Raw genomic sequence first — 27342 nt, 5'->3', positions numbered from 1 at the left:
CTTTCTCCGGGCAGATCCTATCACTGACATGGGGGTGGGGGTTGGAGCTCCACCCCTACCATGAAGCTGTCTGCAAATGACACCCACTGGGGAAGGGAACATCAAGTCACTTTTCTCCAATGGAGTCTCACTGGGTGTATCAGCCAGCCTGCAGGGCATGCCCCAGTAGTTGGCCAACACCAAACAAACCCACTGGGTTTCTGTTGAGGATTCTTTGTTTCATTTTGCTTTCTTTTGTCATTTTTTAAGCTATCAGTCTTTTGCTTGTTTGTTTTTATTGGTGCTTTTTTTTGTATTTCTTAGGAGTTTTGGTTTGGGTTGGGTTAGGTTGGTTTTTTGTTTGTTTGTTTTTTTAAGGGAGAGAGAAAAAGAACATAAAAATTGGGTTGGGTAGGAAAAGTGGAGAGAATCTGAGAAGACTTGGGGGAGGGAAAAGCATGATCAAAATATGAAATATTGTGAAAATACTATTAGTATGAAAATATTAAGTAGTATGACATTTATTTCAATAAAACAGAGTTTAGCCTCAAAAATGCTGGTTCAGCATTTTATAGCATTTCAAATGAAAAATGAGAACAAAAAGTTCACTGACTGCATTGTATAGAAGTTTTATCATAATCCTTCATGTAACTAAGGTATGTGTATATTATATTTACTATACTGAGAACTTGATATAGAGAATGTGATATATAATATTTCATACACAAGAACTATTTGATAGTATTTTTAAATTTTAAAATAGGTACTTCTGGAGAATTTGGGGCATAGGTTCTTGCAAAGAGATCCTTGTTTTTGGATGCATAATCTTCAACACTGCTTTAATTTAATTTTACTTTTTTTTTATACTATCAGTAACTAATTTAGGGAGAGACTCTACATTCCTTATTTGGGGACCAGTCACTTTGTCCTAATATGTATTCAATGCATGGTTCCTTATTGATGAGTACTCCCTAAGGAGGGGTTTATGCTGTTTTACACCCAACACTGCATAGGCCACGATCAAAGAGAACATCTGGAATGGCACCTGAACTCCCGTTAATGCATTGACCACTAACCTTGTTACCAGAAAGCCTGCCTCCATACTCCAAGCCCCTTTCTTTCCTTACCTGAGCCCTGAGCAATCCAGCCAGGGTCTCCTTTTGGCAACAAACACCCCACTGTCCCTTAACCATCAACATGCAGGGTAGCACATCAGTCTACCCTGTATCACAAGGGTAGAGATCCCTCAGGCTAACAAACTCAGTTATCACTCAGATGCCCACGTGAGCACATAGATAGCATTTGATACATCTGCCTGCAAGAACTCTCACCACACTTTGGAATGTTTCAGACCCTTCCTTCCCCCAAAAGCCCTTAGGTCACTGGCTCCATGCCCCTATCTGAAATCCTCGTAGCTTTAAGGATCTGCCTCAACAAATGAAGCCTCTTTGGAGGTACTGGTAGCCAGTGTCAGATTGATATAGTTAGCTGGTCTCAGACTCATCAGGAAGATTCCTGACTCAAATGGACTCTATGAACACAGCAACCAAGGCAAGTGGCTTGTAAAGGGCAATGTTATCAGGTCACAGCAGGGCTTGGTTTCCAGACTCCTAATTCCAGCCACTTGTCCAGGTTTGTAGCTGCTATCTTCTTGCAGTACCCACTTCATGTCTCTTCTGTATCACCTGCATCATCTAAAAACAGTGATTCATACTCTCTCTCCTTCTGCCCACCTATTCTCCTCTCTCTGTCTCTCCCTGTCTCTGTCTCTCCCTCCCGCTGTTGCCAAAATATCAATATTTTTGACAACTAAGCCAGAGCTGAGAGCAAAGGATGGTAGGTAGTAGCTGGGCACAGGAGTAATCTAAAACTGAAAATACACAGGATACACAGTATGGAGGAGGCAGCAATAAGTCAGATGTAAGTTCAGCATCCTTGTCCTGGTCCTTTATATCCGACTTTCCTAAAGCCTGTCCAGAGGCATCCATACTCCTAGAGTGTGTAGAAATGAAGGCAGGACAGGCTGGGCAGGCATTCCATTGCCTCCCACAGGCTGAATGTCTCAAAATTCTCTCCCTGGCACCAAAGGCAATGGGAAGCTCAGAAGATGCCTGATTTTTTTTTGTAAGAGAACAGGAACAAAAAGAAATAGAGTGAGCGGGGAGAAATACATAGAGAACGAGAGTTCACCATGTAATTAACTATTGTCTGATGCCTGCATCCTCACAGTTACCATGGTACTAGTGCTGGCTACTTTTATGTCAACTTGACACAGTTAGAGTCATCTGAGAGGAGGGAGCCTCACTTAAGAAAATGCCTCTATAAAATCAGGCTGTGGGCAAGCCTGTAGGGAATTTTCTGAATTCATCATAAATGGGGGAGGGCTTAGCCTATTGTGGGTAGTGCCACCACTGGGCTTATGGTCTTGGGTTCTACAAGAAAGCAGGCTGACAAGCCATGAGGAGCAAGCCAGTATGCAATACTCCTCCATGACCTCTGCATCAGCTCCTGCCTCTAGGTTCCCTCTGTTTGAGTTTCTGTCCTGACTTCTTCAATTACAGACTACGCCGTGGAAGCCAAATAAGCCCTTTCCTACTCAACTTGCTTTTGATCATGATATTTCATCTCAGTAATAGAAACCCTATCTAGGGAAGTGTCTAGAAATCAAAAGCTAGCCTTGAACTAGTGTTCCCTACAATGCTTCTCTGATCAACACTAGCAAGAATCCCCACTTTATTTTAGCAAGAATTATGAATGTAATATTATGACACAAATCTGTTGCAAAGTGAAATGAGAGGTTTTTAAACCTCTGTGGTTTTATGAGACTTGTTAGAGACGGAACTGCAGCCTGCCCATCCTGGTGGCCCTGGACTGATCTAAGCAAAGAACTCCAGCAGGTAGCAAGATGCATGGGTGAGGAGACTTTGAATACCAATAGCTTAAGGGATGCTTGGATATATTTGGGATATACATTTTACAAAACTGAAGGTTTTACAGAGACCACTGTGGTGGTTTGAATGAAAATGGCCCCATAGGCTCATAGGGACTGGCACTATTAGGAAGTGTGGCCTTGTTGGAGTAGGTGTGATGTTATTGGAGGAAGTGTGTCTCACTAGGGGTGTGGGGGGAGGGGCTGGCTTTGAAGTCTCAGAAGGCCCACATACTCTTCCTGTTGCCTGCAGATCCAGATGTAGAACTCTCAGCTGCTTCTCCAGCACCATGTCTGCCTGCATGCCACCACACTTCCCTCTATGATGACGATGGACTAAACCTCTGAACTGTAAGTCAGCCCCAGTTACATATTTTTCTTTATAAGAGTTGCCATGGTCTATGGTCATAGTATCCACATGCAATAAAACCCAAACGAGGACAAGTGCCAAAAAGTCAATCACAAAAGAAAGTGCTAGTATACAGTTCCCTCACGCAACCAAGTGCTAAGTCCATGCTTCCACCTCCATGCATTTACTGTGAGGCTTGAGTATAGGTGAAAGTAGACTTGACTTCCTAAGTCCCAGTTCCATTTTAAAGATGAGGTTCCAATCAAGCATTTTTTATTTAAAAAAAAATACATCCCTGCTTCATGGCATTTATAAATACCATGTCCTTTCTCAAATCCTAATTGTCTTTAAATAGTGAAGACCTCCTGAAGGGGCCATGGTCCACAGTGTAACTGACCCCTTTGAATTATGTCCTGTCAGCCAGTCAGGATAGACTGCTTTGGAAACACACAAATGAAAGTAGTATAACCATTACAGAGACTGTCTGCATTTCAGGGACTTTAACTCATTCACCTCTCACACTGGCACTGTAAGATAAACACCCGTTACCATTCTCCTCTGACTGATGAGGAAATCAAGGTATAACTTGTCCAAGGCCATAGAACTCCCAACCGATGGGTAGCGCTGCCTGACAGCTGCAGGACCCACAGTTTCCCAACATATTATCCATGTACCGTGTGCATCTGGACTAGTCTTCTTGAGAGAAAGAATACCATTCCTCCCTAAAGCAAGGACTCACCTGGATGTGTTTAGGTTCCTATAAAGCTGCCCAAGGGACTCCAGTAACTGCCCCTCCATCTCCCGATCCCTGAGTTGCTGAGCCAGGGCCAGCCAGTGTTCATGATAGGTAATGCACGCATCAGGATTCGGGGACACCGAGCTGTAGAAATGGCAGAGGGATTTGGTGACCTGAAGTTGACCTGAACATAAAACAGGGACGTGAATGAGACACTGGCATAGTGTGCATCGACACATTTTTCCCCCAATGCTCCCTGCAGCATGGGCATACTCACTGCTTAGGTGTTGGTGCCTTAAGCCAAACAGCAATGCCATTTCATAACAAAGGAGGCTGTGGACCAGTTGGTGTCCAGACACCGAAGATTGGCCCAACCAGAGTAACACCTGTACCAACTCCATGTCTGTCTCCTTGCTGGCTTGGAGTTCGGAATACAGCCGGACAGCCTGCAGGAGATAACCCCTGGCTGACTGCTGCATACAGGACTTGAGGGTCAAGTGACCAAGATTGGCCATAGACACAGCCTGGTTACGTATATTCCCCATCTCCCGAGCTCTGATCAGAGCTCGGAGGTAGCTCTTGGCCGCCCTGCTCGTCCGGCCTTCATCTTCATACGCAAGTCCCAGGAGGTTGTGGACCACTCCCCTCTGGGTCACGCACTCTGTCTCCCTCAAGGAACATAGGAGTGGTTCAAGAATCTCCAAAGCCTTCTTTATCTGCCTGCCTAAGAGGTATGCCCATGCCAGACAGAGAGAAGATTCGAAGGCTTCCTCTTCACCCAGTAGCTTCCCTAACACATGGGCCTGGCTCAGGTAGTGGACAGAACCATCAGGAGATCGGTGCTGGAGGTACATCTTAGACAGGATGAGACACAAGGTCCTCTGGATGTCCTGGTCACTCTGTTCCTCACAGGCAGCCAGGGCCTGCCTGAGGGTTGGGCAGGCCAGGGCGGAAACCTCACACCAGTTTGAAGAAGGAACACCCAGGATCTTAGTGGCATTCTGGAGAACCAAGTAGGCCTGCCAAATGGAAAGAGACATCCCCCGGGCACTCTGGGGACCACGTTTCTGAACAGAGGCCACGGCGAGATGCGGAAGATACTTCTTGTCATACAGAGAACTCAACATGGTGGCTGTAGCCTCCGAAGCGGGAGGGTGTCCAGAAAGGAGCTGCAGACGTTCTGCGAATGGCAGAACTTCCTCGTGACGGCCAAGACTCAGGAGCAACCGGATGGCCAGGAAGCAGGACCTGGCCTCCAGAAGGCCACTCCCCACCACGATCCCTTGGCGCAGGACGTAAGTCACGACATCTAGCTCATTCTTCGCACTGAACTCATGGTCTGGCAGGCAGGCCAGCAGGGCGCCCGCCTTTTCAAGCAAGGTGGGCCCTTTATGTCTTAGCCTCTGCCTCAGGTAGATAGCTGCCAAGTTGATGTACAGAGCAGCCACCAGGGAGAGGTCTTCAAACGCCCCATCAAGGACTCGAATGGCCTCCTCAAAGTAGACCCTGGCCTGAGAAAGTTTGGTCTTCCTGATGCTTAGTCGGCCCAGGAGGAAGCAGAGCCGGGCATGGGCCCATGTCATGTGACTCATCTTGGCCCACTTCCTTGAAGTCTCTAGGTAGGCCACTAGCTCGTCCTCCTCAGAGAAGCTGTAGAAGGAGGAAGTCAGAAAAGAGAAGGAGAAATCATAGAGGCTCTTAAAGTGGTCGGTGTAGCCTTCGTGATCTAGAAAAGCCAAGATGGGGGCAAAGTGCTCCACGTCATCCTCCTCCAGGCTGGTGCTCAGGTCCATGAACAGTTCCGGGTCATCGAGGTCCTCAGGCTCCGGAAGGTGATAGCTGTCCGAGGAGGCTGAGATGAGCTCAGCCTCCTCGGGGCTGGAGTCTCCAGAACCGCTGGAACGCCTGGAGCCCATGGTCTGCCGCTCCATCCAGGTCCCACCAGACCTGGCCTCCCTGAAGCCCTCGGGCTGCGATGCTGTAAGGACAGGCAGAGTTGAGCACCCGTGAGGGCCTTAGCTCCTGGCAAGAGACTAGATAAGCCGACCCAAGGACAGGAGGTCGGGCCTGACAGGATCTCTACTCACCACTCAGATCATTCTGGAGATTCTGGATGGCTTCAAACTCACCTAGGCAGAGATGAAGGACAGATCTAGTGTTAGGTCACACCATGTCACCATACCGCTGATCCCTTTGATGCAAGTCTATCACCAACTGTTGCTCCTCTCCTGCTCCAAGAACAAGTTCTCTGTGGTGTTCAGAGCTCTGCTCCCCTGACCAGGAGGGCCTCAAGGCTTCAGCTTGCTGCCTGAGTCTGGCAGATCTGCTACAGGAAAGGTTTCTAGGGCTTAGCATTGATATCTGTGGTTTGTATTCCTAGCAAAGGCTCCCTATATGTGAAGAAAGCCTCCTCCAATTTCCTCTCTCCCAAGGAACTGGCCGGAGAGTCCCTTGTGGCAAATCTCTGGCTATCCCTATGAAACAGCAACCATCTAATTCAGCCTCACAGCAGCAGACATACCATGTACTGGCTGGTTTTGTGTGTCAACTTGACACAGGCTGGGGTTATCACAGAGATAGGAGCTTCAGTTGGGGAAATGCCTCCATGAGATCCAGCTGTGGGGCATTTTCTCAATTAGTGATCAAGGGGGAAAGGCCCCTTGTGGGTGGGACCATCTCTGGGATGGCAGTCTTGGGTTCTATAAGAGAGCAGGCTGAGCAAGCCAGTAAGGAACATCCCTCCGTGGCTTCTGCATCAGCTCCTGCTTCCTGACCTGCTTGAGTTCCAGTCCTGACTTCCTTTGGTGATGGACAGCAGTATGGAAATGTAAGCTGAATAAACCCTTTCCTCCCCAACTTGCTTCTTGGTCATGATGTTTGTGCAGGAATTGAAACCCTGACTAAGACATGCCATCACCGAAGACGTGAGAGACAAGTAACCCTTCATCAGCAACATTAGTGACAGTAAAGTTGCTGTCCTTCCTCTACAAAGCCATGGGCCTTTCCCATCATAAGGAAATTATTATCATTCATTTGTTCATGCATTCATTCATTCATGCATTCAACATTGCCAAAAATTGTGCTAAGCAAGGTAGATCCACTCCTGAGACTGATACATCCAACAACCCAGGGTCACCCTGTATCTGGGGTGCTGTGATGAAATGGACTGTCTTGGCTAGTAGGTATCCTGGTTCAGGTACCAACAATTCTTGGGCCTCAGTTTCCTAATCTGTACAATAAGGGGAGAAATTATCTCTGAGGTCTCTCCAATTATCGACATGATGTGTGATTTGGTACCTAGTCAGCAATGTGACCTTGAGCCGTGACTTGGGAAGTTCTTCCTCTCCTTGGGATGAAAGGCCAATCCAGCTGACCACCCATGGTGGTCAGAGGCAAAGACAAGTTGGTTTTATCATGGTTTTATCATGGTTGCCAAGCAACACAATGTGTGCAACCCAGAAAGATCTAAAGTCTACAGGGAAACTACTAATCCTGTATGAACCGGGCCATCAAGTGGATAGTGATTGCAGCCCCAAAATCCTAGACAGGAATAGAACAAAGAGAAGTCTATCCCTGGCCATGGGTTCCTTTCTGGTCTTTAGGAGCCTGGGCTTTGTCTGGGGTCTAGGGACACTCACTCAGCCGGTAAATAGAAGTGATGTCAGTATGAGCGAGCGAACATAGGAAGCTGGAACACTCGGCCTTCCTTTCACTTCCTGGGGACCAGAGAGAACTCCTTTCCTCATCACTGAAAAAGGCAGAGTTCTTGCTCCTGCATGGGGTAGAAAACAGACAAGGTCAGTGCTGGGGTTCAACTCTCCCTCTTCCTCTCTCCACCAAGGATGGGGTAAAGCTTAGAAAACCAGGCTTGTCCATGGGTGGCCATCAGCTCTTCACTGCTGCAGTCTGAGCTTCCCTGCTGGAGGTGAAAGGGATGTCCTATAGTGGCAAGTAGCCCAGAGGGGAGGTAGAAATGTCCTTCTATTAAAATTCCATCTCCCCAGAGAAATCCCCACACCTCAAGCCCCAGCAGCATCTGTTTGTAATGGCAGCAACAGGGACTGGTGCTAGGATGGTAGTAAGGATTAAGGAAAATATAAGAAGTTCCTTTCTCTTTAGTTTATTTCCATGAGAAGTCAGGGACAAATGGTATCTATCTAGAGGAACAGCGAAGAAAGTTCCCCTGTGCTCTGAAGGACACAGTTGCTAAGGTCTGATTCCAGGACACAGAGCAGTACTGTGTGACATTAAGAAAGGAAAGGAATGAAGGACAGAACTAAAGGACAGAACATGAGTAGAGGCAGGGTCAGGGGGCTGGAGAAGCAATCATAAACAACGAGCTCTTTAAGTGCAACCTATCTGCCATCTACCTGCAAGGTCTAATTTGCTTGCTAGAGGTTATTTTGAAAAATACAAATGGCTGACAAAGCACTCTATCTAGCTGTGCATCTCTGTCTCCCAAATGCACTCTATTTAGCTGACCATGCTGTAAGATCACTTTCACACCCCTGTGGGAGCTTACCCTTGTAATCTCAGTACTCCTCGGGAGGCTGAGTCCAGACACTTGCCTTGAACTCAAGGTCAGTCTGGACTGTATAGTGAGGTCTAGGCCAGTGTGGCTGGGTTACAGAGTATAACTGACTCAGGGGAGTAAAGCAGAGAGCAAGGCCAGGAAAGCCTTTGGCAAAGGCAGGACAATTAACGCAAGAGAAAAAAAAAACCTGGCAATGATGAAGGCCAGGCACCCTCACCCACACACTGCACACCCCACACCCCACACCCTCAGCCAAGGCCAGCTAGAACTGACTGGAGCTACTGTTGCAGGTGCAGAGGCGCCCCAGGGTATCTGAAGGTGACCAACCCACAGTTCATTATAAATTTCATGTTTACAGAGAGCATACACCAAAAATGCCACCCTGTTCAAATGACTCCCAAAACTATGGAATACTGGGATGGGAAAGTCCCATCCATTCTTTTTTTTTTGGGGGGGGGGAGGTTATCATCATCACATGACCCTTTAGCTTCTAAAATGTCCTCCCTGCTCTGGCCTTCTTCCACCTTCGAAAGCATATCTTTCTCCCTCTGCTGCGGTCTACCACAGGTGCCTGTTTAGTTCCTTGTTCTGAACCTGAAAATTCCACCAGGTGCCTGATGAAAGCCAAAGTCCACGGACATCATTCCTCCCAGACAAAACAAAACACAGTTTTTGTTCGGTACCAAACAATTTAAAACCAAATTCTTCAAAATCCAAAACTCCATAGCAGCCAACATGCCTGAAGGATGTTGCAATACTGTTACTTAATCTGCACAGTTGCTCTATGGGGGGGAGGTGCTATTCTTATCCCCTCTTACAGATAGAAAACATACAGGCTAATAAAAAGAAGATGGCCTAGTCGGCCATCAGTGGAAAGAGAGGCCCATTGGTCGTGCAAACTTTATATGCCTCAGTATAGGGGAATGCCAGGGCCAAGAAGTGGGAGTGGGTGGGGGAGGGTATAGGGGACTTTTGGGATAGCACTGGAAATGTAAATGAAGAAAATACCTAATTAAAAAAAAAGTTAGAGTCGGTGAGTGGGAAGTAAGAGAACCTGTTTAGTCAGGGCAGGAATCTAGAGAAGCTGTGATGGGTTGCTCTGATCAGTCTGTCTGTCCTCAGAGCCCAGGCAAGAGCAGCTGGAAAGTCGGCAACTGGCCAGCCAGCCATGGGAACTGTTCAAGGACGCTCCACTGCTCACTAGCAGACATGCACAGTGTGTGCTGACACCTGGCCCAGAGTTTTCCCCCTCCATGTGTGAGATCCATCTTTAGCCTGCTCTCCAGATTTCTCCTAGTACCCTCAATTTTCAGCCTCAAAATAGCATACAATTAAAACCTTGGGTTGGAATAAGAATGTATAAAGGGATCTGGGGAGGTGGCTCAGTGGGGAAGACTGCATACTGTTCTTATGTAGGCTCTGAGTTCAATTCCCAGCACCCACATTAGGTGGCTCATGACCACCTGTAATTCCAGTTCCAGGGGACCCAATACCCTCTTCTAGCCTCCATGGGTACCCACATGCACATGGTACACATAGGTCCATGCATACTCACACACATATACATACATACATACAAACATCCTAAAATAAATATTATATATTGTATCTATATATTACATATATTTACATGGTGTGTATATGTTTTTATACAGACATATATAAAACCCAAGTGTTTGTAGAAGCCTTAAATGTTACAGCATGTTCTGAATTTGCCCATTCATTTCATATTCATGGCTCCCTTTGTAAATTGTTTTTAATCTATGTTTGCTGATGAAATGATTCAGGTGCGTGCTCAAAATTGTGCAGGTGGAAGGGTAGCACAGCCAACACTGAAAGTGGTTTATTATCCATCAGCATCCATGTCTGTTGCCTCAGAGCTGACCTGCCAGCATCTTGCCTTCCAGGTGTTTACAGAGAATCTGAGAAGCATGACAAATAAGTCCAACAGATAGATCTCTTATGAGCCCATCAAGACAGTCTTATATTTGGAGAATTTTTAAACCGTCCTGTGCTCTGGCTTCTCTCTGTTCCGTATCTAGTACTTACAATGCTGTTTAACTATTGCCTTTAATTCTCTCTCACAACTCTTCCCACAAACTAGCCAAAGACTTCTTTTCCTCCCTACATCTGACAGTTACACAAATAAAACAACTGATGCACTTTTGGGATCTTTGAGGCAGGCCCACTGGGTGGGGCACCCCAACGGCCACACCTGCCACCCACATTCAGCCGGAATGGCAGAATCAGTCATCAGTTGAATTGCATAATGGAAATTAGGGTTCTCTCTTTGGAGAGGGGTGATAAGAACAGGAAGTGGGAATTGGCCAATTTATCTAAATGTGTAAAAAGACCCTAAAGAAAAGTAACTGGTCTTTTTCTCAGCTGAAAGCCAGAAATATCCTCAGGCCTCTTGACAGACTCATCCTTGCTAGAAGCCAAAGAAGCCAGGATTGTTTGGGGGCACTGGTCCTTAATCTGGTTTCTAAGTGATTTGGGGTTCCATATTCAGAGTAGAGAATGTTAGAGTAGCAATAAAGGCCCATTAAGAAAACAAAAAAACAAAAACATGTGGATGCTGGAGAGCTGGCTCAGCAGTTAAGAGCACTGGCTCCTTCTCTAGGTCTGATTCCCATCACCCGCCCACAAGGTGGCTCACAACCTTCTGTAACTCCAGTTCCAAAAGATCTAGTCCTATCTTCTGGCCTCCGCAGACACCAGGCGTGCACATGTTACACAGACACACATGCAGGCAAAACACTCATTCACATAAAATAAAATCATAAAAACTAAAAACAAGTTCCCATCAGAAGATTACGGCTTCTGACCTAGCATTCCAGTTGAGCCGGGTCAGTCACCTGGCCAAGGGAGCACGCCCCGCCGTGGAAAGCAGGTCCTCACTGAGCCAGGCTGATGAGATAGGCAGAATAATTCATCCTTTAATGAGATACTGAGCTTATTCCTTCTCAACATCCCCGCCCCTTATGCAGTAGTACACCGGGTTTCAGCCTTGTGCTTTGTAAGTCTGCCCACTTTTCCAAAAAAGCATTATTTTCTCCTTTCTGTCTCTTTTCTAAGCATGTCTTCTCCAACATTTGGGGCTTCCTTACTCTTTCTCTAAAGTCCCCTCCTTTCCTCCATGTGGCTGCTTGGTCACCATGTGTCTGACCTCCATGCTGACTTTTAAATGGCATGTTTCCCACTTCCTCCATTCTCCTCCTCTAGTCAGCTGCTGGGATTTAGAGCTGGGATTATTGCATGGCCCTTGTGTATTCTTGGTCTTCATTTCTTTTTCTTTTAGACCCCATTAATTGAATTGGGCTCAACACCATTAAATTTAAGAACTAAATAAAAATATAAATAGCTGCTAACAAATAAAAAAGATTTAAAAATTGCCCTTAAGCTTCAATAAATAAATGAATATAAAACTAAATAAACGCTTGCCACAAGTTTTACAGGCTTGCTTTCCAGCTGCTGGGAAACCAAGTGGCTGGCATTAAAATGCTATAAAGGGGAAATTCATCCGTTCACTTCCTTAGACAAGCTCAGGGGCTGGGCTATGTGTCCGAAGCACCAAGAAGAGGGTGATTCAGAAAATAATCCTGGAAAACTATTCTCAACAATAAAAGAACTCCTGGTGGAATCACCATCCCTGACCTCAAGCTGCACTACAGAGCAATTGTGTTAAAAACTGCATGCTATTAGTACAGTGACAGACAGGTAGATCAATGGAATAGAATTCAAGACCCAGAAATGAACCCACACACCTATGGTCACTTGGTCTTTGACAAAGGAGCTAACACCACCCACTGTAAAAAAAAAAAAAAAGACAGCATCTTCAACAAATGGTTCTGGCTTAACTGGTGGTTAGCATGTAGAAGAATGCAAATCTATCCATTCTTATCTCCCTGTACAAAGTTCAAGTCCAAGTGGATCAAGGACCTCCACAGAAAACCGGAATCATTGAAAATAGAGAAGAAAGTGGGGAAGAGCCTCGAGCACATGGGCACAGGGGGAAAATTCCTGAACAGAACACCAATAGCTTATGTTCTAAGATCAAGAATTGACAAGTGGGACCTCATAAAATTACAAAGCTTCTGAAAGGCAAAGGACACTGTCAATAGGACAAAATGGCAGCCTACAGATTGGGAAAGATCTTAACCAATCCTATATCAGATAGAGGGCTAATATCCAATATATACAAAGAACTCAAGAAGTTAGAAACCAGAGAACCAAATAACCCTATTTTTAAAATGGGGTATAGAGCTAAACAAAAAATTCACAACTGAGGAATACCAAATGGCTGTGAAGCACCTAAAGAAATGTTCAACATCCATAGTCATCAGGGAAATGCAAATCAGAACAACCCTGAGATTCCACCTCACACCAGTCAGAATAGCTAAGATCAAAAACTCAGGTGACAGCAGATGCTAGCAAGGATGTGGAGAAAGAGGAACACTCCTCCATTGCTGGTGTGATTGTAAGCTGGTACAACCACTCTGGAAATCAGTTTGGAGGTTCCTCAGAAAATTGGACATAGTATTACCTGAGGACCCAGCAATACCACTCCTGGGCATATATCCAGAAAATGTTCTAACATGTAATAAGGACACAAACTCCACTATGTTCATAAAAGCCTTATTTTTAATATCCAGAAGATGGAAAGAATCCAGATGTCCCTCAACAGAGGAATGGATACAGAAAATGTGGTACATTTACACAATGGAGTACTACTCAGCTATTAAAATCAATGAATTTATGAAATTCTTAGGCAAATGGATGGATCTGGAGGATATCATCCTGAGTGGGGTAACCCAATCACAAAAGAACACACATGGTATGCGCTCACTGATAAGTGGATATTAGCCCAGAAACTCAGAATACCCAAGATACAATTCACAAACCACATGAAGCACAAGAAAAAGGAAGACCAAAGTGTGGATGCTTCAGTCCTTCTTAGAAGGGGGAACAAAATACCCATGGAAGGAGTTACAGAGACAAAGTGTGGAACAGAGACTGAAGGAAAGGCCATCCAGAGACTGCCCCACCTGGGGATCCATCCCATATACAGACACCAAACCCAGACAATATTGTGGATGCCAACAAGTGCTTGCTGACAGGAGCCTGATACAGCTGTCTCCTGAGAGGCTCTACCAGTGCCTGACAAACAGAGATGGATGCTTGCAGCCAACCATTGGACTGAGCACAGGGTCCCCAAATGAGTTGCCAGAGAAAGTACCCAAGGAGCTGAAGAGGTCTGCAGCCCCATAGAAGGAACAGCAATATGAACCAACCAGTACCCCCAGAGCTCCCTGGGACTAAACCATCAATCAAAGAAAACACATGGAGGAACCCATGGCTTCAACTGTGTATGTAGCAAAGGATGGCCTTGTTGGTCATCAATGGGAGAAGAGGTCCTTGGTTCTGTGAAGGCTCTATCCAGTGTAGGGGAATGCCAGAGCCAGGAAGTGGGAGTGGGTGGGTTGGTGAGAAGGGGGGTGGGGGGGAAGGATAGAGGGTTTTCAGAAGGGAACCAGGAAAGGGAATAACATTTGAAATGTAAATAAAGAAAATATCCAATAATTAAAAAAAAAAAAAAGAAAAGAAAAAGGAAAAGGAAAAGGAAACAATCCTGGAAAATGTCACTCTCAACACATGGACAACTGGGTGTGCACACAAACACATGCACGGACACATCCTCACACCGTACAAACTCACAGACATTCATATTCACACCCATTATGGGACACTATGCCAGCATAGGAAGGAAATGTGCGGCAAGAGTCTGAGTTAACATCTTCCTCAAAAACCTTTCACAAATACATGAGCACAGCCTAAGAGCGACACCCTGTGGCGTTGACAGGCACATCGATGGCACAGGGAGGACACGGGGAACCTCAATGGTGCGCTGCCTGGATGCCTGGCCAGATTCCTTGTCTGTCCCACCTCTGAGTATGACCCCCGAGTCCAAGGTGCACCCTTTATCTGCTGTGGTTCTGGGGCATCTGTAGTCAAAAGAGTGCTTCTAGAGCTGCAAGAACCCAGGGTCCCCCTTTCTCTCCCACTGCTCCGGCTCCTGACTCTCTTTCCCCTTTCTAGCAAACAGGCAGCTCCAGATGTACTGCGTCCCACAGGTGTACAGGTGACTACATCTTTTGAGGTGGGAGATATTCTTCCTCACTAGGAGAGGGTGCCCTTTTAGCCAAGCACCAAATCAGCTTAGTAAGACTAAGTGGTTGTTCCGGCCATGTTTAAGTCACAGTAGTCCAAATGTAATTTATAAACCCCAGTACCTATTTCATTTTTTTTTAAAACAAATTTTTCGTTATTTATTTATTTATTTATTTAATGTATTTGAGTACACTGTAGCTGTCTTCAGACACACCAGAAGAGGGTGTCAGATCTCATTATGGATGGTTATGAGCCCCCATGCTGTTGCTGGGGATTGAACTTGGATCCTCTGGAAGAGCAGCCAGTGCTCTTAACCACTGAGCCATCTCTCCAGCCCTAGTACCTACTTCTAACACCCTATTAAAACTGAACCTCATAAATGACCCTGCATGACAAAAACATAATAATAAAAGCCAAAATCTTGACTGCTGGCACACGGCACGAGGCTTGGCTTTGCATGCTCTGTGTGCATGATCTCTCTTAAGCTCCCGATGATCCTATCAGGTACCACCAGCATTGCACACATTTTACAGATAAGAAAACTGAGGGCTAGAAAAAGAAGTCACTATGTGCAAAGTCACGGCACTGGTAAGTTTCTGAAGACATGGGATTCACTGACTACCGACGTCCGACGTGGTTTGGCCGGTCCAACCCACAAATCTGGAAACCAGTGACTTTCTATACTTCTAAAATCATTCTCCAATATCAACCACAGGACTTTCCCCAGCCAGCCCTGCCTCACTCGCCAATGCCACCAACAGTGTTTAACCATTCCAGCCTCTCCTGACCTGCTCCTTCCTTGGGGGCTCTTTTGTATTCTTCTTCTCTCCTCAGCTATAGAAACGATTCTTCCTCCATTAAGTTTCTGCTATTTTCCTTCTCTCTCCCTGTCACCAGAACCTCGATTACAGAATTCATGCACTCAATACCAGAATTCTAGTGTTTTAGATATCGAGCTTTGCATTCAAGCCCTTTAGTCCTATGGGTCCCCACTGGTCCCTCGCAACAAAATAAAAGAGTTATTTAAACAGACATCTTTCATCCAGAGGACAGCTATTCACACTGTCTACAACTATCATGGCCCAAGACCTTCTCAGAACAACTAGACGAAGCCTCTGGGGGGCAGGACACAGGTACCCATATCTGTATGTCTCTCCAATTCTTTAACTTCTCATTCATTGCTGCTCATTATGAGAGTCCCCTCTCCTTCCCAGTCCTCCTCCAGGACTCCTGCTTCCTGGCCAATGCCCTATTAATACATACCCAAAGCTGGGCAAGCACCCATCATCTCTCAGCCTCTGCAGAGATTCAGACACTCAACATCCTCTGCAAGGTAAAGGGCACACCCCACATGGCATCCCCACCTTCTGCCTCAGGGAAGGCCATAACAGGGAAGGCTACACCAGTGCTCTCTCCTGGTAACCTCTCTCCAAGAGAATGACTCACTTTCCCATGATGCAAAGCATAATTCAAAGGTTCTGTATGTGTGTGTGCATGTGTGCGTGTGTGCGTGTGCTTTCTTTCTACCTTTTCTACTTTTTTATTCTAATTAATTCTAAAATGGGAGGGGCAGGAGGGAGAAAAGGGAGGCGGAATGATGACACTGGCACATCATTTCCCACCTCCCTTTCCCCGCTCCTGCCCCTCCCATTTTCCCTGCCTAATTACCTCTCCTGAGAGTTCCCTTGACAGCTTGGTCCACTTTATAAATCCCAACTGTCTTCCACCCCTCCCAAGGCATCAAGAAATGCTCTTCTTGATCAAGGATTTGGATTTTTACACTTCTGGATTTAATAAATGCCCTGTCTCCTCTCAGGAAGAGATGGAACTCAGAGGGCGCTTCTGCCTTCAGTCTACTCTCTTTATTGGCTCTTTTTCATGAGAGGGAATTCTAGTATAAACAGTGACAGCATTAGACATTCCTTCTGTAGCCTTAAATATTCCTGTGTAGCCATAGATATTCCTTATGGAGCCATAGAGAGTCCTCAAGTAGACTTAAATATCCCTCATCTGGCCTTTGATATCTAAGATAGCCTTAGATAGTCTTCATGGAGCTTCAGCTATTCCCCACGGTGGGATATGTGGCCACAGCATCTTCATGCCTGTAGGCATGTGTTTTCTTTTTCCTTTGTACTCCTTGACCCTAGCTTTGTGCTTCCCTGTTCCCTTTGGAAACCCAAACAGACTACACAATACTGCCCACCTCTGCTCCTCCCAGGACAGGGAGTTGGATAGGCTGGTCACCTGCTGCTAACTGGTCTGCTTCTCAGAACCAGCCCTTCCCGAATCAAGGCAGAGAGAAGAAGAAGGCGCCTCTGGTTCTCCTTGCCCATGCTGACTTCACACATTCAAGTTTTAGCCTGGACACTAATGGTATGAATATCTTCAAGGGACCTACAAAGGAGAGAATGTCATTGACCAAGCCAGCGATCTACTGCTCTCTGTCTATGTTCATCCTTTGACAGGGTCATGTGATTGAACACTGTGAGTGAGGGACTCAACCCCTTACCCTTAACCTTACTGCACCTTTCTTTGGTGTAGAGCCCTTTGGTCTCGGGGCTCTGCTTCTCTCTTTGAACAGAGCAAGGCTTCAAAGAGCATCTGTTGAAATGAACTGACATGATTTTGCTTTTTTGGTCACTCGTCCTTCCTAGAACTTTCTGTGTCCACCATGGATGTCAGAATGAGTTTTTCTGGCTCTACATCCAGGGCACTCCCCCACACCCTCTGCAAAACTGCTCAGAGGCACACTGGCTGGCTTTGTGTATCAACTTGACACATGCTAGAGTCATCAGAGAGAAAGGAGCCTCAGTTGAAGAAATGCCTCCATGAGATCCAGCTGTCAGGCATTTTCTCAGTTGGGGAGACCAGTGATGGAGGGCCCACCCCATGGGGTCAGTGGTGCTATCCCTGGGCTGTTGCCTGAGTTCTATAAATAAGGAGGCTGAGCAAACCATGGGAAGCAAGCCAGTTAGCAGCAGCCTTCCATGGCCTCTGCATCAACTCCTGCATCTAGGTTCCAGCCTTGCTTGAGTTCCTGTCCTGACTTCTTCCAAAGATGGATTGTGATCCGGAAGTGTAAGCCATATGAACCCTTTACCCTCTAACTTATGTTTTGGTCATGGTGTTTCATCACAGCAATAGAAACCCTGACTAAGACAAAGGAGAAGGAAGTACTAGGGAAGGCAGCTGGGCCCCAAAGCATACTCACATCGGGGAGCAGGAATCAAGATCGATGCTCCTGGTGGGAACAAAGCCCACTTCTCCTGAGCTCACTGACTTCCCAATGAACCACTGCAGCCCAGGTATGACAAAGCCGATGACTTCAATGCTTTCACCCTGGAGGAAGCACAGTTCGTCTCTTTCCTCCTGCTCATAATCCATCAGAGCCTTGCACCGTCCTCTGCCTGTGGGAAGCAACACACAGGTCAACTGGAAAGACTTAAGGGAGGGACGCTCCCCCTCTCAATGACTGTGATACAGACTAGGGAATTCCAGCCTTAGGATTATCAACAATTTAGTCAGTTCCCACACACACCAAAATCAAACTGAAAAGAAATGGCAAGGGATAGCTGGCTTTTCATTTTGCCAAACTAGGACAGCCAAAAAAAGAACCAAAATCCAGAGGTCTTCACTACCTTTTTTTTAAAAAAAAAAGGAAAAGACACTTTGATAATTATAAGGAAGTATTCTCATGCGTGCCCAGTTTAGCATTTTGAAGCAACATGACCAACATCCTATGTATGGTCAGAACTATAAGGCTTTGGAGTCAGTTATGGGTCACACAACCTGACACCAGCCCTCCCTGCCCTCATGATGCCTCCACCTTCTCAATAAAGAAGTTGTGCAATCAAGCCAGGTGTCACAAGAGCTACATCATGGACGAGCGAGGAGGGAAGTAGCAGAGGAGCCTCTAAACTGGGTAAGCTTATAGCAAACGGGAGTGTTCCTTGTATTGTCAACTGATTCTGCCACCTTCCTCGTGATGGTTTGTATATGCTTGGCCCAGGCAGTGGCACTATTAGAAGGTGTGGTCCTGTTGGAGTAGGTGTGTCACTGTGGGTATGGGCTATAAGACCCTCATCCTAGCTGCCTAGAAGTCAGTATTCTGCTAGCAGCCTTCAGATAAAGATGTAGAATTCTCAGTTCCTCCTGCACCCTGCCTGCCTTGGTGATAATGGACTGAACCTCTGAACTTATAAGCCAGCCCCAATTAAATGTCCTTTTAAGAGTTGCTTTGGTCATAGTGTCTGTTCACAGCAGTAAAACTCTAAGATACTCCTGCATATCATCACCCTGCTTGGCACTTCTGAACCTCTGAGACCTCTGAACACTGTATGAGAATATTCACATCAGAAGATGCCTACACCTCCTTCCAGCTGTTCCAGCCACTGTGACAACTGATGCTTACAAATACTAGAGTCAAAGACAAACTGCATCATGCCTAGTACCTAATCAACTCCCAGCAGATGTTACTGTACAACCACTCCTGGAACAGAGTGCTGTGAAGAACCTAGGGGAGTCAGGGACTCTCCTTATGGCTATAGCAACTGCCCAGTGTGATGAACGGCTCACTATGTGAGTATTGTACTGTCTAGTTTACAAAGCACATTTCCATTCTCAGATCTTCCCAAGAACCAGGCAGGGTACCCAGCATAACACCTATTTCATGGATGAGAAATTGGGAGATAATAGTGAGTAATGTTCTATGAAGCTTACAGGTGGCCAAGCTAGAGCCATAGTGAGGCTCCTCTGCTACTTCACTCCTCGCTTGTCCGTCTGCTTAGCCTTTGTGACATCTGGCTTGATTACACAACTTCTTTATTGAGAAGGTGGAGGCATCATGAGGGCAGGGAGGGCTGGTGTCAGGTTGTGTCAGGACCCATAACTGACTCCAAAGCCTTATAGTTCTGACCATACATAGGATGTTGGTCATGTTGCTTCAAAATGTTAAAAATCTTGTTTATGGCCAATTTTACTGCACAGTTCTAACATTTTCACTCTGTAATTTCTTCTAGTTGTTTTTAGTGTTATTTGGTTTGGAACCAGTAAGACTGTATGGTTTTTTTTTTCTTTTTGCTAGAGATGTGTGATAGGAAATGTGCCAGAACAGGGAGTTTGCAAGGACCAAGTTTCAACGGTGTATTTTAGATGTTTTGTTATCTAGTAAATGCATATACTTGCCAACATGTGTGTGTACACAGAGATTAGCAGGCATAAATGTGTGTGTGTGTGTGTGTGTGTGTGTGTGTGTGTGTGCATTATTCATTCATCTGTTTATCCAGTGTTTACTGGGCGTTCACTATGTACTAGACATTCATAGTTCCCCTAAACCACATAACTCTATGGAAAATCAGAAAATGTTTGGGTAATAAGTGAGAAACGGGTCACATTTGGCTCAAACGCGTTTCATTTGGCCCATGCAAGACCTTTTTTTCTACCCATCTATCTTTAAATCTCTCTCACCCCCGCCATTCCCAGCCCTCCCCACGCGAGTGTGTTCTGCCTGCTCGGGCAGGCAGGCATCTGTCTCCTCAGCCCTGGCTCATGACCTTCAGTTGACAGGCAAAGACCCCAAGTGTGCAGACAATAACTGGCCTCCCGCATCCTGCCGGTGAGATTGGGAGGCAGATAAGCATCATCTCTTCCTGGCAATGTTGTTTTCAGCTCATACCGATCTGGCCGGAGCCTGTCCAGTCTCTCTTCCTGGGAAGGCCACAGATTCCTGGGTGATTCTTTAGGAACCATCTGCCAGTGGAAACATGGCGTTTCAAAACGTTAGAACCGTGAGCAGAACAGTCCCACAGAAAAATGATGATGGTGGTGGTAGTACTATTATTGTGCATCTTATTTTTAATGACCATCAACTGAGAACTTACTTTAAACTGTGGAAAATGAACGCTCAGCAGACTGGGGTGTTTCCTAGCTCTGCAATTATTTCTGCCAGCTAAATAACTTACACACAGCCCTTGGTATCCTCAGGGTCGATTCTGCTAGGACCAAGCAGAATTCATAAAGCATGAGATAATGTTGTCACTCCGTAAGGCTCAAGTTTACAGTATCCTCCAGCAGAAATCGCAAACTCTAGTGTGAAGAACATGCTCGGGGAGCAGGGTGGGGGTTAACTGAAAGTAGGGATTTCTGAGCCCAGCACCAAGAGAGTCAGAGGAGGGTCGGGAGGCTGAATCTATCCTAACACCCTCAGGTGATACTGACACAAGAGCCCCAGTCTGGACTGGAGAGATGGCTCAGTGGTTAAGAGCACTGACTGCTCTTCCAGAAGTCCTGAGTTCAATTCCCAACAACCACATGGTGGCTCACAACCATCTGTAATGAGATCTGATGCCCTCTTCTGAAGTGTCTGAAGACAGCTACAGTGTACTCATATAAATAAAATAAATAAATAAATAAATAAATGCAGTCCATGCATTGTAAAGCACTACAAAAATGTCATATATTTCTTACTATTACTATGTTCATCTGAAATTTAGAGGATTTCCCATGTTCATCAAATAATACAGATTTTGGCTTTAAAAGAGGGAGAGAAAAAAAGCCACCCCAAATTTGTCTGCTCTTCCAAACACCTGAATACCATCTCTCAAAGGACATCAATTCTATTCTGCACAAACTTCAGTTTGCCCTGGGACCACCCCCCAGGGAGTGGGCAGGTACTCACTGGTGGAAAGGGACAGGCAGGGGCTCCAGAGCTGACATGGGCACCAGGCCCCTCTGGCCCGTCACTAAGGACATGGCTTCCCACTCCGACTCGCCCCCAGAGAGCACGGAGATCAGCTCATTCTTGCACAGTGTCAAATATTCTCCTTCCTTGTCAGCTGGCTGAGCCACGGAGCACAGGGCTCTACAGAAGAAGTGACCTGCAGAGAATGAGAAGAGCCCTTCCAGGGAGTGGCCGGAAACGAGAGAGCATCTCCTACAAGGTGACACTGAGATGCAAAGCCCAGGCAATTTTCTTCCTCTGAGGAAAGTCCACTATCCAGGAGGAGGCAAAAGGTCCTTGTGCTGTGATCTCTGGGAGTAGAAAAGTCACTGGCAGGGCGTTCCCTTAAAATAGATATTCACCATTCTGAGTAATTAGCGAGAATAAAGCTTAATTGAACTTTACCTCAAAAACGAGGTGAAACAAAGACCCAGAGAAATGCACAAGCCTTCACTGAACTCTTGCTGGCCTTGCAGCCCTGTGCTTCGTTCAGAGCCTCAAGACTTTGAAAAGGATAGTCTGTCTAGACTCATGCAATGGCTCTGCAAGCTTTGCAATGACACAATGTGATTTGTGTCCTTTCTACGAGTTGTGCAATGGAGTCAGAAAGGGAATCACTTTTGTAACACTATCCTGGGACCCTTCAATATATATCAAGTGATCAGATTTGACCACCTGCCAGCCTGACGCAGTCACCCCTCTGGAAAGGTCCACAGGGTGCTTCAGCCCACTCCTCAACATCCTGCTATTGAATTTCGTGAAATAGCTCAGGTTTTCCGGGATTTATAGATGCATTTTACAATCAAATTGCATCATGTGTTCGTAGAGCTGTTTCTCAATCCTGGAGACCATTAGCATCATATGGGAAATTTTATTCTTAAAATGCCAGTGCCAGGCTCCCCACCTCCAGGAACTCTACCATCCTAGATAAAGCCTGGCAGGATGAGCCTCTTGAGCCCCCCCAAACAGCCTGAGCATGAATCCCTGCAGACCAACTACTGCAGCTGTTGTGTGAGATTGGGACTGAGCTGAGAAGGACGTTTGAAGTTTTGTTATAACAGAGGTTTACTCATGTATGTCTTCATCTTTCAGAGATTTTATTTTATTGTATTTTATTGCTTCTTTTGGTATCTTAATTATCTGAGGGACTCTGGTAACAAATATCTAGACAAGACTCCCATCCCAAATCCCATGCCAGACTCACCTTCCTGCAGCAGGAGGCCCAGGTATATGTTTTCCAAGTGATTATCATCCACAGACACTTGGATCTCTGTGTCGTCCACCAGCCTGCTGTTGAGCCAGTACGTGTGGTCAAAGAAGAGATGTTCCAGACATGTGGACACATAGCCTAGAGGTCAGTCCAACAAAGCTGAGCTAGATGAGTTCCACCCTTAGCCAGCACAAAAGAGAAAGCAGCTGCCCCTGCCCTCGCCCCACTCCCCCTTCATACCCAGACCTGCCATTTAGGTAGAGCAGAGTGCTAACTAGATACTTTCTAGAATGAACTGATTCTTCTCAACCTCTATTAGGAAATACAGGGCTGGAGAGATGGCTCAGCGGGTAAGAGCACTGACTGCTCTTCCGAAGGTCCTGAGTTCAAATCCCAGCAACCACATGGTGGCTCACAACCATCCGTAATGAGTTCTGACGCCCTCTTCTGGTGTGCCTGAAGACAGCTACGGTGTACTTATTGATAATAATAAATAAATCTTTGGGCTGGAGCGAACAAGCAGAGGTCCTAACTTTAATTCCCAGCAACCACATGAAGGCTCACAACCATCTGTACATCTACAGTGTACTTATATACATAAAATAAATTAAAAAATCTTTTAAAAAAAGAAATACAAGTTGAGTCTAAGTTATGTGTACCATTTTAAGCACTTTGAGGTCTTTATACATGCATATTTACTTTTCAATTTTTTTACATTTATTCATTGTGTGTGTGTGTGTTAGTGTGTGTGAGTGTGTGTGTGTGTGTGTTGTACATGTGTGGGCATACACACACACTTGTTTGTGTGTTACAGTGCATGAGTGGATACAGGGGTCAGTTTTCTCCTTCCACCCTGTTGGTTTCTAGGCTGGAACTCAGGTCATCAGGCTTGGTAGGCAGGACCTTCACCGCTCAGCCACTTCATTGGCCCTCAGCCATTTCTTTTCTAATACAGCAATGGTGGCCCTCCAGTTTACTGTGTTGACTCTGAGGGCTCCTGGCCTCCCCTTCAAGTTCATACTTCTAGACCCTGATGATGTGGGGGCTGAGAAGGCTGTCCCTAGCCCATGGAGTTAGAAATCCCTTTCTCCCATCTGCTCTGACTCTGACCTCTCCCACAGCCTAGGAAGCAGCTCTGCCTTGTGATAAGCAAAACTGGCTGGAGCTGTAGCACCATGGTTAGAATGCTTGTCTCGCAAGAGCTAAGCTCTCTGTTTGACTCTCAGAATTGAAAAGAAGAGAGAGAGAAAGAGGGGAGAGAGAGAAAACTTAAAACTATGTCGATTGTAAAAGAAAAAAATCACTATTATATATCAATATTCTTCTAAACATTAGTCACTCATACTAGAATTCTACTTCTTCTTTTGAGTCTTTTCCACCATTTCCAAAATGCAACAGGCTGCCGTCCTCCACCCTCAGTCTCTACTACAAAGGCCATCTTAAATTCAGAAGCTCACACCTGGGAGTCTTATAAAAACGCAGAGGCTAATTAGTGGGCCAGAGTTAGAGCCGGGGGTTTCTGGGTCTCTAACACCAGGTGCACTCCATGGAGCAAACTAACTGGGCCACAGAGCAAAAATGCAATACTGCCCATCTGTAATGGTCACGGGAAATATGGCATAAAAAGAGCAGAAAAATCACCTTGGCTGTACGTTTCCCCCTCCAGCCAAGGGTCACTTTGACCCTCAGCCCAGCTCAGCAGTGTTTTCTAGGTATAGCTGCAGGGAACCCAGTGTTTTCTATAAATTAGGTGACTTGGCTTTGAAGCCATCAGTTCTTGCCAGGAGAATTTCTTTTCTTTTCTTTTTTTTTTTTTTTTTTGGGGGGGGGGGTGTCTTGGAATAGAGGATGTAACAGCGGCCACTACAGTAGCAATGTCGCTGTGCCCTGACATCTGTGACCTTCCAGAAACCTCTGAAGTCTTGTGCCACTTTCCCAGCTAGATCTTTCAGCTCTTTCTTGACTCTTTTACAAATACATGTGACAGAGCATCCCTGAACCTCAGCATTCCGAGCAGCTTCTCCATCTTCCTTAGGAATTGTTGTCTCTCTCCTGATTGAACTCCACATCTATCTCCCTGCTCTCAACTCTGTAGCTCACTGAGCCAATTGTGTGACTAAAGGAAAGGTCTCCCTGGACATAAGAGATGACATTCTATTTCCATACGGGAAAAGACACACCCATTCATAAAATGTCTTCAGATGACATCTTAGAGCAATAGCTAATATTTATTTTAAAAAGGAGCTTTAGAGAGTTTAGGACATTTCAAAAGCTGGCCATCCATTTCAGGGTTTTATCTCTTTTAACTATCAGAGACAAACCAGTTCCCCAGTATCAGGCTCAATGAGCCGGCTGGATGGAGACAGATGCTCTCCTCCCCCGTCCCAGGGCATACCTAAGTTCAGGTACGTGGAAAACTTCCAGATTTCCTCCAGGGTCTTGAAGGTGATGAGGAACTGGTCCTTCTGGGACTGGACACTCACCAACCTTGCAGAGAGATCCTGTACAAGGGCAGCAAGTCAGCCTGGGGTAGCGGGGTCTTCTGGGAGGGGCTCGTGTAAGTATGCAGTATTACTTACTCCACAGCAGACAAGTTGTTGCTAGGCAGCATGTCGTAATGTAAACCATCTCTTGGGTCCGTGAGCAGCCTATATTATGGTTAATGCTTACAAATGCCATCCATCCACATTTGGATTATTTCACAATTTTAATGCACTGGGATAACTAGCACAATAGATAAATAAATCTTTATGCACACTCTGGCTTGCTTGGCTATAAGTGATTCTAAAAAAGCACAATTTTGGTGGAGAAGGTTTGCATTTTCTATTCTAAAATGCAGCCCCTCCACAGCCTCCAAGGAAGTTCACCAACTTATGTTCCTAAGTAGAACAAGAAGAGGCCTGTGAGCCTCTTGCTCTCTAATACGGGAGCAAAGGCTTGACTCCAGCGGCACTTGCATCCCCTCAATCTTTCTCGGCTGGTTGAACATCCTGCCCCAGAGCCCACCATTGAGAGCAACTGCTAGACTCCAGTCCATAGGGAATCTAAGGGGAAGAAGATCTGAAAGAAGAGCCCTGAGCTCAGCAAAGTCAGAATCTATGTTGCCTTAACACCAGAGACTCAGAAGCACCAGATCCTAAGCCCTATAGATCCTGTGAGCAAGGAGGGCTGCTTGGGGGAACAAAATAGTTTATAGATGATTTATTAGATATCAGGCCATTGCAAGGCAAATCTTTGTAAGCAACACCTCATGCAGCCCCTACAGTAATCCCCTGGAAAGAGTTTGTACAGTAATCCCCTGGAAAGAGTTTGATCATGGTATTTAATCCATTGTAAAGGCAAGCTTTTGTAACATCTAACCACTTCTTTGAAAGACAAAGTATGGCACCCTGCCTAATGGACAATGTGTGCTTTTTCTAGAGCATGCACTAAATAAGGACAGACGTTATGATTAGTAGTACCAGGGTGCTAATAGCACTGCCCCAATTTTATAGACAAAGAGATAAGGACACAGAGAGGTGGGGTAACTGGCCCAGGGTCACCTACACCTATAGTGAGTAAGCTGTAGAGTCTTGACTGGATAGAGTCAACTCCTGGCCTCAGCCTCCACATTACATAGCTCAAGACATGACAAGATATGACCTAACAGACAGCTCTCGCTATCAAATCCTGCCTCCTGCTCCCATCCACAGAAAAGGTGACTTTAATTAAAGAGAAATTCATCAAAGTCACCAACAGCTGTTGTCTTGAATTCCTAAATTCCAGGTATTACAATAGAATAAGATCAAATTTAGAAGTCCAAGGATGGAGAAATGGCTCAATAGGTAAAACCGTTTGTTGCTTAAGCATGAAGATGTGAATTTAGATTCCCGGTACCCACATTAAAAAAAAAAAGCCAGGTGTAACCCCTGTACCTGTAACCCCAGTACTGAGGGGTGGGGCAGAGACTGGAGGGTTGCTAGGGCTTGCTGGCCATCAGCCCAGCTTCAGAGTAAAAACTCTGTCTCAAGGGAGTAAGATGAAAGAGCGGGACACCTGATGTCCCCTTCCAGCTTGCACAGGTACATGTGTGCTGGAGAGTACACACACATGCACACACATACACACGACACACACATGCACACGCACATGTGCACGCACACACATATGCCACATGAACACACAGGAACACACAGATTTTTAAAAACAAAACAAACTTTTAGCTGTTAATTACAGAGCAGGTGCCACTACCCTTGTACAAAGCCAAGCTCTCTACGGGTAGCATTGCTTTCTCTTAAAAACAGCCAGTCGCGACCGGGCGTGGTGGCGCACACCTTTAATCCCAGCACTTGGGAGGCAGAGGCAGGCGGATTTCTGAGTTCGAGGCCAGCCTGGTCTACAAAGTGAGGTCCAGGACAGCCAGGGCTATACAGAGAAACCCTGTCTCGAAAAACCAAAAGAAAAACAAAAACAAAAACAAAAAACAGCCAGTCGCTCTGCTACGTGACAGCCACAGCACTTTTCTTCATTCAACGTGTACCAGATTGAGAAGAATAGGAAGATAATAAGACATATTATGTAAAGCAATGCTTACATTCTCCACTACCACCAGCAACAAATTCTCTCCATTTCTGACTCTCATTCTTTGGTAATACAAAATATAGTTCGACTGTTAAACATATTATCTATGTGCTATGAGAAACGTTTAATTTATTGCATTATTCCTCCCATCCCAAT

At 45.8% G+C, this 27342-nt stretch overlaps 1 protein-coding gene across 4 annotated transcripts in view; it reads right to left on the bottom strand.

Annotated features, from left to right (window-relative positions):
- Positions 1-27342, bottom strand: part of Sh3tc2 (SH3 domain and tetratricopeptide repeats 2) — a 62599-nt gene that overhangs the window by 20494 nt on the left and 14763 nt on the right. For all 4 annotated transcript variants that reach the window (XM_021150688.3, XM_085833464.1, XM_029472142.2 and 1 more), the window contains exons 4-12: positions 25022-25127; positions 22621-22764; positions 21375-21573; positions 20373-20446; positions 17910-18105; positions 7632-7765; positions 6081-6122; positions 4271-5971; positions 3997-4177 (exon numbers count right to left, since the gene is read on the bottom strand). In XM_021150688.3, coding sequence (XP_021006347.2) covers positions 3997-4177; positions 4271-5971; positions 6081-6122; positions 7632-7765; positions 17910-18105; positions 20373-20446; positions 21375-21573; positions 22621-22764; positions 25022-25127 — 2777 coding nt within the window. The remainder of the gene's footprint in view (positions 1-3996; positions 4178-4270; positions 5972-6080; positions 6123-7631; positions 7766-17909; positions 18106-20372; positions 20447-21374; positions 21574-22620; positions 22765-25021; positions 25128-27342) is intronic.

Source organism: Mus caroli, unplaced genomic scaffold (genome assembly GCF_978045245.1).
Source record: "Mus caroli unplaced genomic scaffold, Mus_caroli_1 scaffold_19, whole genome shotgun sequence".
NCBI lineage: Eukaryota > Metazoa > Chordata > Mammalia > Rodentia > Muridae > Mus > Mus caroli.
This window is presented reverse-complemented; position numbering and strand designations above follow the sequence as displayed.